This window comes from Cupressus sempervirens, chromosome 3 (genome assembly GCF_028749045.1).
Source record: "Cupressus sempervirens isolate cs-2001-9-10 chromosome 3, ASM2874904v1, whole genome shotgun sequence".
NCBI classification, from domain to species: Eukaryota; Viridiplantae; Streptophyta; class Pinopsida; order Cupressales; family Cupressaceae; genus Cupressus; species Cupressus sempervirens.
The window spans coordinates 160,060,551-160,076,057 of NC_143120.1; the positions used below are offsets into that span (position 1 = coordinate 160,060,551).

General features: G+C 38.2%; 1 protein-coding gene across 2 annotated transcripts in view; it reads left to right on the forward strand.

Annotated features, from left to right (window-relative positions):
- Nucleotides 1–15,507, forward strand: part of LOC149565253 (uncharacterized) — a 176,555-nt gene that overhangs the window by 65,913 nt on the left and 95,135 nt on the right. For both annotated transcript variants that reach the window (XM_089818797.1, XM_089818798.1), the window contains one exon: nt 5,336–5,385. In XM_089818797.1, the coding sequence (XP_089674923.1) occupies nt 5,336–5,385 (50 nt within the window). The remainder of the gene's footprint in view (nt 1–5,335; nt 5,386–15,507) is intronic.

Below are 15,507 nucleotides of genomic sequence, written 5' to 3' on the forward strand. Positions count from 1 at the left end.
ATCTTTGATAATATTATACATCAATAATTGATTACATAGCCCTCGACAACACTAACAATTATTAATGACACTAATTACTCAACTACATCATTTCCCCAAAAGAGAAGGCCGATGACACAACTAAATGAGGATGAATACAACTATAGAAAAGAAAATCAAGACTGAGGTGGGGGCTGGGAGAGCATCCTTGATGAGGAAGCTGTCGGTGGTGGTGTAGACGATCCCTTCCATGCTCTCAACTCCTATACTCGCTCAGTCTATAGCCTTAGGTCTCACTATGCCAACATATGTCGTTCCATAGTAGACTTTACCATGAATGCTGCCTCCAAGACCTTCTTATCCTTTTGGTCTCTTTCCTCCATAGCTGTAGCAAGTTGAGTCTCCACCATCACCCTCTCAGTCCTCTCATGTTCTAATTTTTCCACATTGTTGCACTCTCAACACTCTCCTACTCCTACTATTCGTGTAACATTGCCTACTGATCCCTGTGCTGAGCCAACTCCTCTACAGCAACTCCTCCCAAGCTATCATTGTTGCCAGTCGTGCTGCCTCCCATGATGCCACATGTCGAGTCCTCTTGAGCTCATAGTACCCCTCCCAGAATGCTTTCTCAACCTTTGTTAATAAGGAATGAACTCGACTCTCTCCTACATGCTTTAGAAGGCCCCAATCCTCCAACATCTCCAAGGTCTCCGTGGAAGGCCATCCTCGAGATTCAAAGTACTCGGTGAACTCCTGAGTACAACTCCTATTGACAAATGTCAATAGCTCCACTTGTGGATCAACCACCTTGTAGCCCTGTAACCAAGAAGAGGCCAATATCCACCCAAATCCTTCCTCCATATTAGCTAAATATTTTCTAGCATATGAGGCCATATTTGCCAGCTCACTAGACTCCTTGTGAGGCTAAGGTACATGCTGGAGAGATGCCTTAGTCCTTCTTTCAAATTCCTCCTATTGTATGCCTACATCATGATGGGAACTCATCTCTGACTCCCTAATAGGTTTACACTCTCCCTTCATATCCATAATCTCTTGAGATGGTATTTGTCATCACGGTGAAAGGATTGTGGGTCCAACTTGTGCCATGGATGTGAGATGGAAATGGGTGAGCCAAGTGCTCATGGTGGCTTCTAACACATTACCACTTGCTAACATCAATACTCCCCTTCCTACCAGATGCTCTATGGCTACCAACTTTTTCCCTAGAACCTCTGTACCGACCACCTCAGTGACCACCTAACTCGATCACGTCTGTCGATATCTCTGTAATTACAAAATATTCGATATCCTTGACTATCTTTGTTGCTGGTTGCTTAACCACTCCTATGGTAGACTTTGCTATTGTGGTCTTTGACTCTCTCACTAGTGATGGGGCTACCACTGTTGTATCCGCACTCATTTGTTATTTTCCAAGATACCAATTTAGTCAAAGAGATAAGGGCAACTGTATGTATCAAAGACCCAATGCTAGAAGGAATGACTTGATCGTACGTCATTTCCATTGTGTACATGCAACCACTATATGACACAAATAACCTTTTTGCAACCATTGTATGACATAGCCCAACAATGTATAATGCCATTCATATACCCCAATACGGTCACCCATCATTCCCCACTACATTTTCTATCATGTTCACCATACAAACCACTTCTTCACCATATAGTACAATCTTTTAGCTGATTCCACTATATGGTCACCTTCTATCTCTCACGCCATATGGTCCCCTCTTCTCTCTCCATGCATAGTCCATTTTCTTGTACGCATAGGGACTTAGTGTTCACACGTGGTATTTTCCAGATTGATATATCAAAGACTTCCCTCAAGTCTTTTCCCTTGGGCATTTTCCTTAAGTGCATTCCCTTGGGCGTTTCTCTCAAATTCTTCCCTTGGATGCTTTCCCTTGTGTGCTTTTACTCGGGTAATTCCCTCGAGTGCTTCCCTTGAGTACTTTCTCTCGGCTGCTTTTTCTAGGGTTCCCTTAGGTGTTTTCCTCAGGGGCTTTCTCTCGGATGCTTCCCTTGGGTGCATTCATCAGGTTCTTTCCATCAGGTCCATCCGTCAGGTGCTTTCCCTCGTGTCCTTTCCCTTTGGTGATTTCCCTCGAGAAACTTAGGTGTTCCATTGGGTACATTGTAGCGGTATCAGAGTTGGCGATCTTGCTAGCTTGTTGGGATGATTGAGAGATTTTGGGATTTGGATTACACTACGACGCCCAATAGCAATGGACAATGATGGTTGAAGGCACTACAAAGGATAGGAAAGGAGATCAACAATGGTATTGATCTTCTGTTAGACATATTGGAAGCATGTTCTTATAAGGTGGACTAGTCACCTTCAAAATTTATATAGAGGATGCTCCAATTAAGATCATCTTAGTTCAACCCAGATTATTGAGACATTATGAGAAGGAAATGAAGTTGGCAGCCGCAATATGTCTTAGTGAGATCTTAAGAATATTGGCTCCTAGAGCACCGTATGATGATGGCACCCTAACAAAGTTATTGCACTTGATTATTGACAACTTTTAGAGCCTTGATGACATCGTTGGTGATCCATTTGGCAGGAGATTTACAGTATTAGAGAATTGTGCAAATGGCAAAGTAAGTAACCTCCTCTTAGATCTTGAGTTGCAAGATTTGACCCATGACATGTTTCATCACTTGTTGCTCACAATCAAGGAATGTCATGATACTAAAGTTTCAGTTGCTATGAAGAGCCTTATGATTTCGTGTATTGAAGAGATGGATGAAATATCTGAACCTATCATATCTATGCTATGGGTTGTTCCCAATCTAGAATGTGTTCCTTCTATCGCAATATGTAAATTCGTCAATAAAGTATTCAAGCATTCTAAAGAGAAATTAAAGTCTCATTTGCACAAGTGTGAGGAAATTGGCGATGACAACAAGAGAGACGCACTACTTGAGGAAGATGAAGAGCTTCACAAAGATATGCAAGAATCTGATACTACCCCTTCAAGTAGAGAAAACCTGAGCCTACATGACAAAAGCAGGGTTGAAGAAAATATTTGCATGGAGCTTGTCTGGAAGACAACATTGATCATTTAACGACATGGAGAAATAGACATTACCAGTGATTCTTTTAATGGGCATGACAACATGAAGATTTTGGATCAGTGCTCTGATGTGTTTTATGATTGGCTTCCATGAAATGCTGATGACTTCAGACATGACAATGTTTATATCAGAGTGGAGCAGAAAAATCTTGATGGAGTGTTACTCTTCATTGGTACAATGGAAATGCCGACTGATATTGGTACAATGATAGTGCCGAATGGTACAGGTATTGTGGCAGTACTGCCTGGTATGGTGGAAGTGTCAGCTGGCATAGTAACACTGACGACTGGAATGAGTATGGTGGCAATATCGACTGGCACAGTGGCGGTAGTACCAACTCGAATCGTGACAATTCCCACTGGTACAATGGTAGTGCCGACTAGTATAGTGGCAGCACTGACTGACATGGTGGTAATTCCAACTAGCACTGTGGGAGCATTGGTTGGCATGGTGGCAATGTTGATTAGTACAATGGCAGTACTGATTGGTACAGTAACAGTGATGAAGTGTAATGCATTTGATGAAAGCATTGGAGTCATGTTGATGCAAGACCATCCTCATGGAAGCAACAATATTTACCTAAGTTTTGAGAGTCTAGAAGAGATTGATGAGCATGATGGCATTAAGACTTTAATAGATGTAAATGGAAAAAAAGGAGAAAACAATTCCTTACCTAGATCTTTTCTCTACAAGCCTGTATTGAGCAATAAAAAATGACAAAAGTGAAATAAAAGACATGTTTTAAGTGGTAATATGTGTTCCCAGAAAACGACGAGCCTTGATAGACTTGACATGAGACTCATGTTGAGTCCTCTTGAAAATTTTGTGAGTTCTATCAGTTGACTCGTTTGGACTTGTCTCACAAGTCTGTGGTGAGTTTAACTTAGCCTTCCTACAAACTCATGAGTCTTGCCAAGACCGCAGCGAGTTCATAGAGTCATCAAACTATGAATTGAACAATTGTGGTGTTTGGTGTATATGCTAGGCAAAAGAAAAGAATAAATTTCCTCAAAGAGAAAAATGATGAATTGAACTTGTTTCATTCTGGATATCTTCTCTGCTAGTTGAACTTGTTCATCCTATGGCTTTGCAAGGGCACTAACCCTTGCAAGGAGCGTCTTTCATGTTTGTAGGAGACAGAATTTGGAGGATTACTTGGTGATTGCATCGAGGAATCATAGTTGAATTTATTGTTGATTATTACTGCATTTTTCTTGTTGTAAAACTCAGGTAAGATTTTGGGTAATATCATCTACAGCATACTGAAGGACTTTTGAGCAGACTTTGGGTAGAGTTACCCTCCATAAGGCTAGTGGCTGGCCATACCATTCCTAGCCAGCTGTTCACGCTGTTGGAAGGGACATGACGATTAGAGGAGTCAATTTGGATTTTTGAAGGCATTATCTATGAATTATGGTGTCCTTAATATTTCTTTCTTTCATTTGGCCATCCCTCTTGGTGCTGGTTTGGTGCTGGAACCTAGGGTTTTTGGCTTAGTTACCAATTCGGATGCAGGTACGAGAATCTGATATGTGGATGCATGGAGTTTTTTAAGGGGTTTGGATGTGTGTGTGTGTGTGTGTGTGTATGTGTATATGTGTGTATATATATATATATTTAGAAAAATAAAATAAAGAAATATACAGTCCACTATGTGCATCTTGGACATATCCACATGCATCCAGATGACACATCAGAACTGGTACACATCTGGACTGAATGCGCAATGCGGGCACGCATCTGACACCTAAGATTTCTGGGCATTTTATTGCTGGACATTGTTGTTGTAGGTGCATATAATATGTAACCAACAAATAGGTATGTTTAATATTTGGTTGTAATTAGATTTATTATCTGGATCTCTAGTTTTATTTCTGTAATGAACTCTGCAACTGGTTGTGGGTGTTTGAAATATTGTATTTGAAGTTTATTTCATTGTTTATTTTGTGCCATAAAGCTCTATATTTGCAATATACATCTGCATTTCAATCTTCTATTAAACACATCATAACAGAAAAAAAAAAAAAACAAGGGTGTATGATGCAAAATAATTTTAAAGAACAGTTGCAAACTATGCCATTCTCATAAAAAGTTTATTTAATCTCCTTGGGATTTTCATATTCAATATCAATTTATTTATATAGTACAAGTGGATGGAATATGTTTATTCCAATATTTTTGGTTTAGATATGTATTTTGTTCATAACAATTTGCGCTGTTGTTATTCTAATGTATTGATGTGTGTCATTAGGTTTCAATGGCATTGAGGACATTGGGTAAAGGAGGAGTGCAAGTTGCTTGGTAAGACATATAATCACTAATATTTACTAAATATTTGAAGTGGCAGTGGTCCAAAATATTTGAGAACAGTGATTTTGCAAGAATTTGTTAAAGAAATTGAAATGATGTTTGTATTTCACAAAATCAATTTGAAAACCATATTTTAAGATAGTAGAGTAGTCAGTAGAGATTCTTATTTAGATAACTCTAGGGAATACATGATTCTTAATGGCCCCACCAAAAGAGAAAAGTGTTTGTGTGATTATACATCTATCACAGCACAGGTTAATCTTAGATATTTTATTTACTTTAGTTTCTTATTTGTAAATAAATAGGTTTCAATATAGTCCTTTGAAGTGCAAAGTGTCATCCTCTTCATTAGGAGTTGCTCATTCTTGAGATTGAGGAGCCTCCTCATGACTTGGAAGTTACACTTCATGGAAAATTAGTTGCTATCCTATTTTCCTCATACTTTTTATAAAGGAAACTTTATTGCATTTGTAGCTGCAGGCTAGGAATAGACCTTTACACTTGGTAGATGGACAAGTCAAGTCTTGTTCATTACATTTTCATTTGAGCAACTAGGCTTCCTTGAATAGCTTGAAGAAATTGTTCCTGGGTAGACATTCAATGCTTTTATCTGAAACATAAGGAAGCAAAGTTAAGTTTAATCTATGGTGTGATAAATGCATAATTACACCAATAAAGGAACTAGTTGTGACAAACATGGAATATTGTAATTTTGGAAAATATGAAGTGTACATCTCCTAAGGTGATGCCCTTTTATTGAAAATAGCCCATAAAATTCCTGGGTTGCAGAGACTGGAAGCACCTACATAGTTTAAGTAGGTTTGAGGTTTTGGATGTAAGCTATGCTTGGAAGTCCATCATCAACATGTACAAAAAGAGTCTCCTTTGATGTGTATTTGATGTTCTGAAATTATCATGTTTAATAATTTTTCTTGTAAGCTTATTGTTTCTCCTTTGGTGGGCCGAGTAGGAATTATGTTCTTGGTAAGAACTTTCTATAAAAGGGACTTTAATCAGTAAGCCTAGTATATGCTTTTTTTTTTATGATAGATCTTATTGAAAGATCATTAAAAGTTTTTTCAAAATCTTTAAGTACTCGTTTCCCACAATCTTGCAAAGTATGCCACCCTTTGATCTTCATTAGGGGATTGAGGGACAGAAGTTATTCCTTTTCATCCTAGCTGACTACCACCAGGGGCACAAAAACTTCCAAGTTAAGTTGTTAACGTGTGGTCCTTCAAGCAGCTTCCACCCCTTGGTTTTCATAAATATAGCCAAGAAAAATATCATTTTCTTTTGTTGTCTGAGATGCATATTGTTGAACTGTAATACAAAACCTCCTATATTGAGTTTCTTTCTAGAATGCCTTTAATTCTGGCCATAACTCCTTTTTGGAATAACTTGAAATATTGATACAATGCTTTATTCTATTCCTGAAGTTGAGATGTCTAAAATTATAGTTGTGAGGGGTTTGGATACATAAATCATCTTAAATGTACTGGTACCTATACCATAATTTATGGTATTTCACAAGTAAATTTTGGAAAAGGCAAATTTACTTCCAGAACTGAAAATGAGATTTAACCTTCCTTCCATGATTTAAGTGGCTCTTTTTAGTTCATCCTTTATTTCAGCTTTTTAATTACTAGAATTTAGTTCAGTTTTCAATATTTGAAAAAGGCAGTTCCAAATATTTCATGTGATTATTTCCTTTATAGGTTACACGTGTTTACGGACCCTAGACTCAAAGCAATTGGTAAAGTACCAAATTTTGTGTGATAGTTTTTTCACACCTCACTGAACCAATGAAAATATGATTGCAATCAAACAATACTGCTCCAACTCAATCAGGGTGTGTGTTTGTATCATCGGCAAGAGGACTGTTATAGCAGAGACATCATTTTCTGAGAATGTGTTGAGAGTTTCTTTCATGCAGAGACGTATCTCGCAATTGAGAGAAATCGTTACTCGAGTGGCTTTAATAATGTGAAGGCTGCAATCATGCGTTTTATTGAGATTGTGTGAATATGCGGGGGTGTCTGAAAATAATTTTAGAAAGACAAATAAGCTCAATGATGTGAAGCTCTGAGTAAAAGGAGTGATATGTCAGAAGTATTTTGATGAGATTGTATGAAGTTTGGAAAAGTTAGTTTGCAAATTTCAGATGTTACGAAGAGTAGTATTTCTGATTTGTAAATCAGTTGCATTTTGTATTTGTGAAATCCTTATGGTTGGTGCATCAAAGATGTTGAGTTGGTACTCTCAAGCAAGGGATCTGATGATTCCTTATGGTTGGTGCCTGTAATAACTCCAATAGGTTATAACTTCTTGAAACACCAAAAATCTTTATACTTCAGTTGTTTGACATTTCGTCAAACACTTTGCAAGCAAGCTCTAATACCACTGTAATAACCCCAATAGGTTATAACTTCTTCAAACACCAAAAAATCTTTATACTTCAGTGGTTTGACATTTCGTCAAACACTTTGCAAGCAAGCTCTGATACCACTGTAATAACCCTCCTCAAATCTGCCCTCAAAAATGCTGATGAAAGCTCAAGGAATTTCATCAAACAAATCACATGCAAGGGACGTATGACTGATATAGTATTTCAGCTAGCTTCAAATGATTTTTTTTACAATTTGCATCAATGAAAATCTTGTGCTAGAAGACTACAATGGACTACACAATGACCTAACATGAGTGTGCTACTAATTTTGACAATATTCAGTGCATATATATGATCTAAGCATGAGAAATGAACACCTATAGCCAACTGGCATTTTTACAAACAGTTGGTATGCAAACTAACTAGCTGATAAATAATGATATTAAATTGCTTAAATGACACCAGCAACTATTATCTTCTTAATTGCAATGAAAATTACAATGCTCATGAAATATGGCCAAGACTTTGGCATTTACATGGATTACAGAATGATAATGCTGGTATAATGCACACTTACAGCTGAAAGCCTATAACACCCTAAAAAACAATACTAACAAGGGAACTTGGTTGTAGATGGCTGAAATAATTTCCTTCTATGCTGCCCCTTCTGCTTTGCTTTTTTTGAACTGCTTTTTCGGCCTGCTTTTTCGTACCCGCTTTTTTCAGCCTTCTTTTTCGGTTCCGCTTTTTCGGACTGCTACTATGTTGAATCTCAAGACCATATCTTTCAATGGCATCAAGATTTCCAGCTTGAAGGGATTTCATCCTCCAAACTATTGAGACATAATCTGCAGAAATTTTTTCAATTTCTTTGATATTTCCAAGCATGCCTAAAAGAAGCTCTTCCATTTCTTTTATAGTGTTCTCACAAGAGCTCCATCTTTCGTTTTCTCAATGTGGGATAAAAGATAACTCCCTTTATGTAACTTATGTCTCCAATGTGTTATAAAATAAAAGGGACTCTTTTAATTTAAATATTTCCCACAACTATAGTCTATGCATTAATAAAGTTAAATATTTAAATTTAACTTTATAAAATAGCTTTATCAATGCATAAAAAATCTTATCAATGATAAACAAGTCTTCTTGTCGATTTTAAACAATTACCATCGACATACCATTGCCACTGGATGTCCGCCCATGTCCAAGTTGACTTACTATAAATAGTAAGTATGCCCAAAGTTGCCTCAAAACTCCTCAGAAAGACCTGCAACTGAAACTATCTAGGCCAAATGGCCTCCAAGCCCCTTTAATGTCCTGGTTAGCCTATGGGACCGTGGGGAAATAGGCTAACAACAACATCATGCTATGAATGCTAAAAAGGGGACATTACAGTGCCCTTGAAGTTTTGTACACATTATTTCTTTGCAAGGCTGGATTTGGACAGTAGACCCTAGGAATGTTTCTCGCTGTGGTTTATCACCCATTTGAGCTTTCCCATGTACTTCATGTGCTATGCCTTCTATGTGTGTTGCATTCTTTCTAATTCTGTTTTAATGCTTAGCAGTTTATCAAAGCTTTTCAGGATCTGAAATTAATATCTTCCACTAATTCAACCCCACTCTTAGTAGAAGCATTGTATTCTACAACCTGACCTCTTAGAGATTCATGTGACGGGAGCCAAAGATTTCATACAAAAAAATATGGACATTATGAGTATACTTAAGCACAACTTCCAAAAAGCACAAAATCAGTAGAAAAATGTATGTGGATAAGAAAAGAACCGAATGAACATTTGACATTGGAGACTTGGTCTTTTTAAGATTAGAGCCATACAAATAGGTCAATCAAGGTGAGTGGGGTAGAGAAACTTAAGCATAGGTTGTATGGGCCATACAAAATCTTGAAGAAGACAAGGGATTTTCCTACGAATTGTATTAAAATAATATCTCTTAAGTTAGTTTGTTTCTATATTTAATGGTCACTTATAGATATTTTGTAGATATCTTGTGTAACAAATTCTTTCTATTAGTTGTATGTTTTTTTTAGAAACATCTTTCTTTTGAATTCTATAAGAATGTTTTGTACTTTGTTTTTAATCAATTAACTATTTTACCAAATTAATATGATATCAAAGCCGTTTCAATAATTTTTCAATTTTTTAAGATTTCTATTATGAAATTATTAGTTCTTCAAATTTTTTTACAATACTTTCCTAGTGTCTAGGATTTTCGTGGCTTCCTATTTGTGATTCACGAACTCCTTTTTTTTCTGTTTTGTCCTTTCCTCCATGCAAATCACCGCACTTCTTGGTGTCTTAGTCCTATGGTCCATGTTCCCTTTTCCTTTGATTCGCATTACTATTTCTAGTTGTCTTCTGCCCTTAGACACCCGCCACGACTCATATCATTTTTTTCCTACCCCTTGATGGCTTCTGATGGCTCATAATTGGCTATGGTTCATTTCCATGACCCTCTCTGGGTCTCTCATTGTTTTTTGATGACCTTTCTACACAATTTCTGGTCGCAACCTTGTCTTTTTTTCGTTTATTGCAAAAAATACAACCCTTTTGCTGCAAACTACAGTGGATTTTTGTGGTTATTATTGCTTAAAAATGATAGCTCTTCCACTTTTATAGGGTTGATGACCATTTCTATGGTCATAATCCCTTCCAAACATGCTTTTCTTTGAAACACCCAACTCATCTTTTCATGTTTTCGCACTTGCCAGACATTTTCATCGTCATTTTTCTTTACACACTACCAATTCCTTGGTTGACCTACTTCTATAGTCTTTTTTTAAACTACTACAAAATGTGGCTTCTACTATTATCTTTATAGATTCATGGTGGTCCTCTTTATGTAGACTTTCATCTTAGCGGCTTAGGGTTTGTTTTTTCTCATCCTAAAAATTTTGTTGTTTTTTGGCTTTTTGATAGATTCTTGGTGGATTTTTCAAGAGCTGTTTTGGGTTGTTCTTACAATTTTTTTTGGTCCTCCAAAATACTTTCATTGTGATCCGTTTCTCAAACTATCAAAAACAAAATATCAATATGAGTACGAGCTCATCTGCAAACACACAAGCTTTCTTATGCTTAGTCATCAACAAGCCTGAAGAAGAAAAATATTTAGTGCAACTATTGCCATAAATTTTCTCACATGAAGTTGGAGTGTCGCAAATACTTAGCTACTCAAGCTAAGAAATCTGGTTCACATCCTAATGCAAATGTTGTAGAGCACATTGACCAGGGCGAGTCTTCCTTTTATGCCTTCATGGCTAAAAGACCTGCAGATCATATAAAATCTTCTTCCTCATATATAGATTCAGGTGCTTCCTACCACTTCACTCATCGCTAGGATTTGTTCACTGATTTTCAGCCATTCTTAGATTCATTTATTTTTGGAGGGGAAAAATAATTCATTGTTGGAAGAGGTAATATATAGATTTAGTCTAGAGGAAGGAAATTAATATTCCTTGATGTGTACTACATTCCATGAATGGAACTCAACCTTCTCTTAGTTAGTCAACTTGTGAGATATTCCCCTCGGTTAGATGTGACCGTTGGTTCACATAAATGTAGTATCATTGACAGGGAGGTTTAGTTTACCTTTGCTATGGATCTTGAGGATCATGTTCTATTAAAAGTTGTTTGACTTTGGTGATTCTCAAGAAGTTGCTATGGCAGCCCATCACTTCTCGATTAGTACACTTTGGTGTAAGTCGCATGGGAACTTAAATGTGCTTGACCTTTCTCAGCTTGTTTGGGAAGAATTCGTCATTGGATTGCCACTTAGAACCTTGGAGTTTACAGAGCATGTCAAGATGAGAAGTAACGTTGCACTCCATTTTCAGATGGTGAGTCTAGAAGAGCTTCTAAAGTATTACAACTGGTCCATGCTGATATCTATGGACGTATGGCTACTTCTATAATTGGGTCTACCTATTTTTCTCTTTTTATGAATGATTGCAGTTGTAAAGTGTGGCTGTATTTCCTTCATAAAAAAATAGAGGTGTTCGTTTTGTTTCAAAAGTTCGAAGCATTTGTAAAAAGAGTCTAGTCAACATAGGTTACTTGTAGAACTGACAGTAAAGGAGAATTTTGTTCCTCTTCCTTCTCCGATTTCTTTGGACAACATGACACTAAGTGCCAATTAACAACATCCTACACCCCTTAACAAAACAATGTTGTTGAACATAGAAATTGCATGATTAGTGAAATAGCTTGGTCTATGCTTGAACATGAGAGTGTTCTAAAGAAACTTTGGGATTTACCGTTCCACACTGTCGTTGGTAGATATTGTATTGTGTAGTTGACATCGTCAGTAAATAGTTTGTAGCCGACTTCTAGTGGACAGACCCCTTCGGGAAGGTTCTTCGGAGCGGTATATGTACACCGTGGAAAATCATTGTAATCATCATTGAAGCATTATGTAATCTCTTTGGCATATGCGAATAATAGGAGTACAGTTGTTTTGTGGTAGATAGAGGACTACAAACTCTTGCCAAGTTGTAATATTTTAAGGGTTGACAAAGGTGAGAAAGAAGAGGAAAATGAATGTTCGAAGGAATACAAAGAAGCAAAAGAAGGAAAGGCGGTTACGACTAAATCTGAGAGGAAGAACATACAGTACAAACCTAGAAAAAGGAAAGATCCCACCATTCGATACACGGTGAACGGACCACGCGGAAAGAAAAGGTTACACCGCACCATAAAATTAGTAGAAAGGTGTCGACAACAAGGAAATAATCTAGATGAGTGACGACTGCAGGCAGAATGGGCCACGAAAGTTACACAAAACAGGCAGAAGACTTCTTTTCTAAGAAGTGCAAACCAAGTTGGAGGCAAGAGTTCTTCTGAAGAAAGTTGTACCACAGGTACTAGATCTGGATCGAAAGATATATATGTTGGGATGTCCTCCACAAGGGAGGGGAGTAGGCATAATTTTAGTAAATTTAGCTGCACATTAGCATCCAATGCCATCTCTTCAAATGGTTCATCCAGTTCTCAATTCTCTGAGCATTCGGGCAACAGGAGGACAGATTCAGGTAGGAGAGTCCCTAATGGCCGTGATTCAGTAAGGGCTCAACATAAGGGGAAGGTGTCGGTGGCAAGCAATACAGTTACTCCAGTTTCGCAGAGAAGTTCTGCGGACGGGGTGTTCCACGGACTGTTCCACAGACATTGAGTGTCCTGCGAACACGTGGCTGCGGACACACAGTGTCTCGCGGATGTGTGTCTGTGAACACCTGTGCTCCACGGTAATATTTCTGCGAACGGTGTTAGATTTCGACGAGGGTGTTTATGACTTCTGCGGACTGGGTCTTGGATCCCCGCGGATATGTTTTGAACTTTCACGGGCACTGTTCTAATATCCCTCGGATGTGTTTGAAGTTTCTGTGGCTTATGATTCATACCTTCCACGTGTATGTTTTAAGGTCTCGCGGGTTATGGTCCAACCTTCTGCGGCTTATGTTTTAAGGCTCTGCGCATTCTCTCAGACGACAAGAAGGTTGCAGTTGGTCATGACCTTAATGGGTCAGCTGTGGAAGGCAAAAGCATCAGAGCAGTTAGGAGTGATATAGAGACAGAACGGATGAAAGAGGCACACTAGCAGACGAGCAGAGGAAGGAGCCAAAAAAAAAAAAGACGACAAATAAAAAATGTTCAAAATGAATAATGTATGATGCCAAAGGGAAGGGAAAGACATAAACAGGTAGTAAAACATCAACGGTTGCTAGAAAGAGTGTGGGATCAGAAGAAAATCACAAAAATAGAGTGTTTCATGTAGTTTTGTGTGGGTTTCAGAGTGCTAATTTGGTCTTGGTGGCGGGGGCACTACCCCTCGACCCTGCCCTGTATCGCGAGCTACCCTAGGACCCTGCGAGGGACCCCGTTGGGGGCTTTGCCCCCTAGAACCCCAGTTGTTGTGGTTATTAGTCGTGGGAAGTATGATCAGTTGATGAGACCTGGAGCTGTTGCAGGCATGCAGTGTCTGTGTACCAGAGGTGGAAAGAACAATAGAGCAAGCCTTTCGAGAGGGGTGATATGCTTTGAGGCACTTGGAGTAGATGTTGGACGTGAAGCTGGCTTGGTGGATGCATAAAGAGCTCCGGAGGAGCTGATCATCCAATTGAAGGCAGTACGACACTTGGCTCAATGTACCCAGAGTTGGAAGCAGAGAAAGCGACACAAGTGGCTATCAAGGTCAGCTTGAATAAGGAGACAGTATTGTGTTAGTAGAGGCTACAGATGCAACATGGTTTGGAGATCAGTTTGGTATAGGCATGAGACGAATGTAAAAGTGGTGTGACAGAAACAAATCTATCTTGTTAGTCAGTTAATGTATTTCGTTTTGTTAATTTGTCTCGAATATTTTGTAATTGTCCTCTGGAGACGACTTTTTCTTTTTGGGGGGGATGATGTCATCGGTAGATATTGTATTGTGTAGCCGACGTCGTCGGTAAATAGTTTGTAGCTGACAGACCCCTTCAGGAAGGTTCTTCGAAGCAATATACGTACATCATGGGAAATCATTGTAATCATCATTGAAGCATTATGTAATCTCTTTGGCATATGCGAATAATAGGAGTACTGTTGTTTTGTTCTTTTGTCTGTGTGCATTAATCTATTTACCCCATACGATAAACACACACTATCTTGTATCTTCTCAACTGTTCTCCTATAGTGGTCATCAAGAAACAAACTTCGAAAGAGGCTTGGCCAAGTCATAAGCCCAACATTAGTTATCTCAATTTTTTTGGTTATAGTACTTTTTTCTAGACTTTTCCTTATGCTAAATGTGCCAAGTTAGATGCCAAGTGCTAGAAACTCATGCTAACTGGCTACACTGATAATCAGAAAACCTACCATTGGGTTTACATTGAGACAAATCATCTCATCTTTAGTCACGATGTGGTGTTTAATGAGGAACAAGGATTAGTTTATCTCTCTCGTCAAGTTATGGATTTAGAGGATTAGTTTCTCAAGGCTCAAGACTTGGGTTCCTATCTTCCACCAAATCCATCTAACAGGAGGGATTCAACTGAGAAGGCTTTAGTTGCTCTTCATTTTTGCCCCTATATCAATTCCTTCTCCTACAGACTCACCCAAACATGAAGCTACACTACCTGATTTTTCTCAAGACTTCAATTGATCTATTGTTTGATGATAATAAACCCATTTCACCTCTTGCTTCTGATGTCGTCTCTTGCCTAAATGCTGGGCTAAGATGATTGGTGATCTTCATGATGATGAGCATTGAGGAAAGAATTGCTCGGAAGAAGAACGGACTTCTAATTCTATAAATGTTTCTCTTCTGGCCAACATTCACTATGTTTGAGTTTCAAACATACAGAAAGGGGAATGGGATACCTAAGGAAAAAAGCTACGAATATGGAGCATCATAATTTGTTGAAAATTAACACTTGGGTTCTCACAAATTTTTCTTCAAGAAAGAAACCCATCAGATACAAATGGGTCTACAAAGTTAAATACAAGGCTGATGGTACTTTAGATAAGTACAAGGCTCATCTCATTACCAAAAGCCTCTCTTCACATAAAGGGATTGATTATGAGGAGACCTTTTCTCTGACAACAAAGATGAGCACCATCAGATTAGTCCTAGCCCTAACAACTTAGTGTGACTAGAAGGTCCATCAAATGGATGATAAAGGTGCCTTCCTAAAAGGTTATTTACAGGAAGAGGTGTATATGATGCAACCTC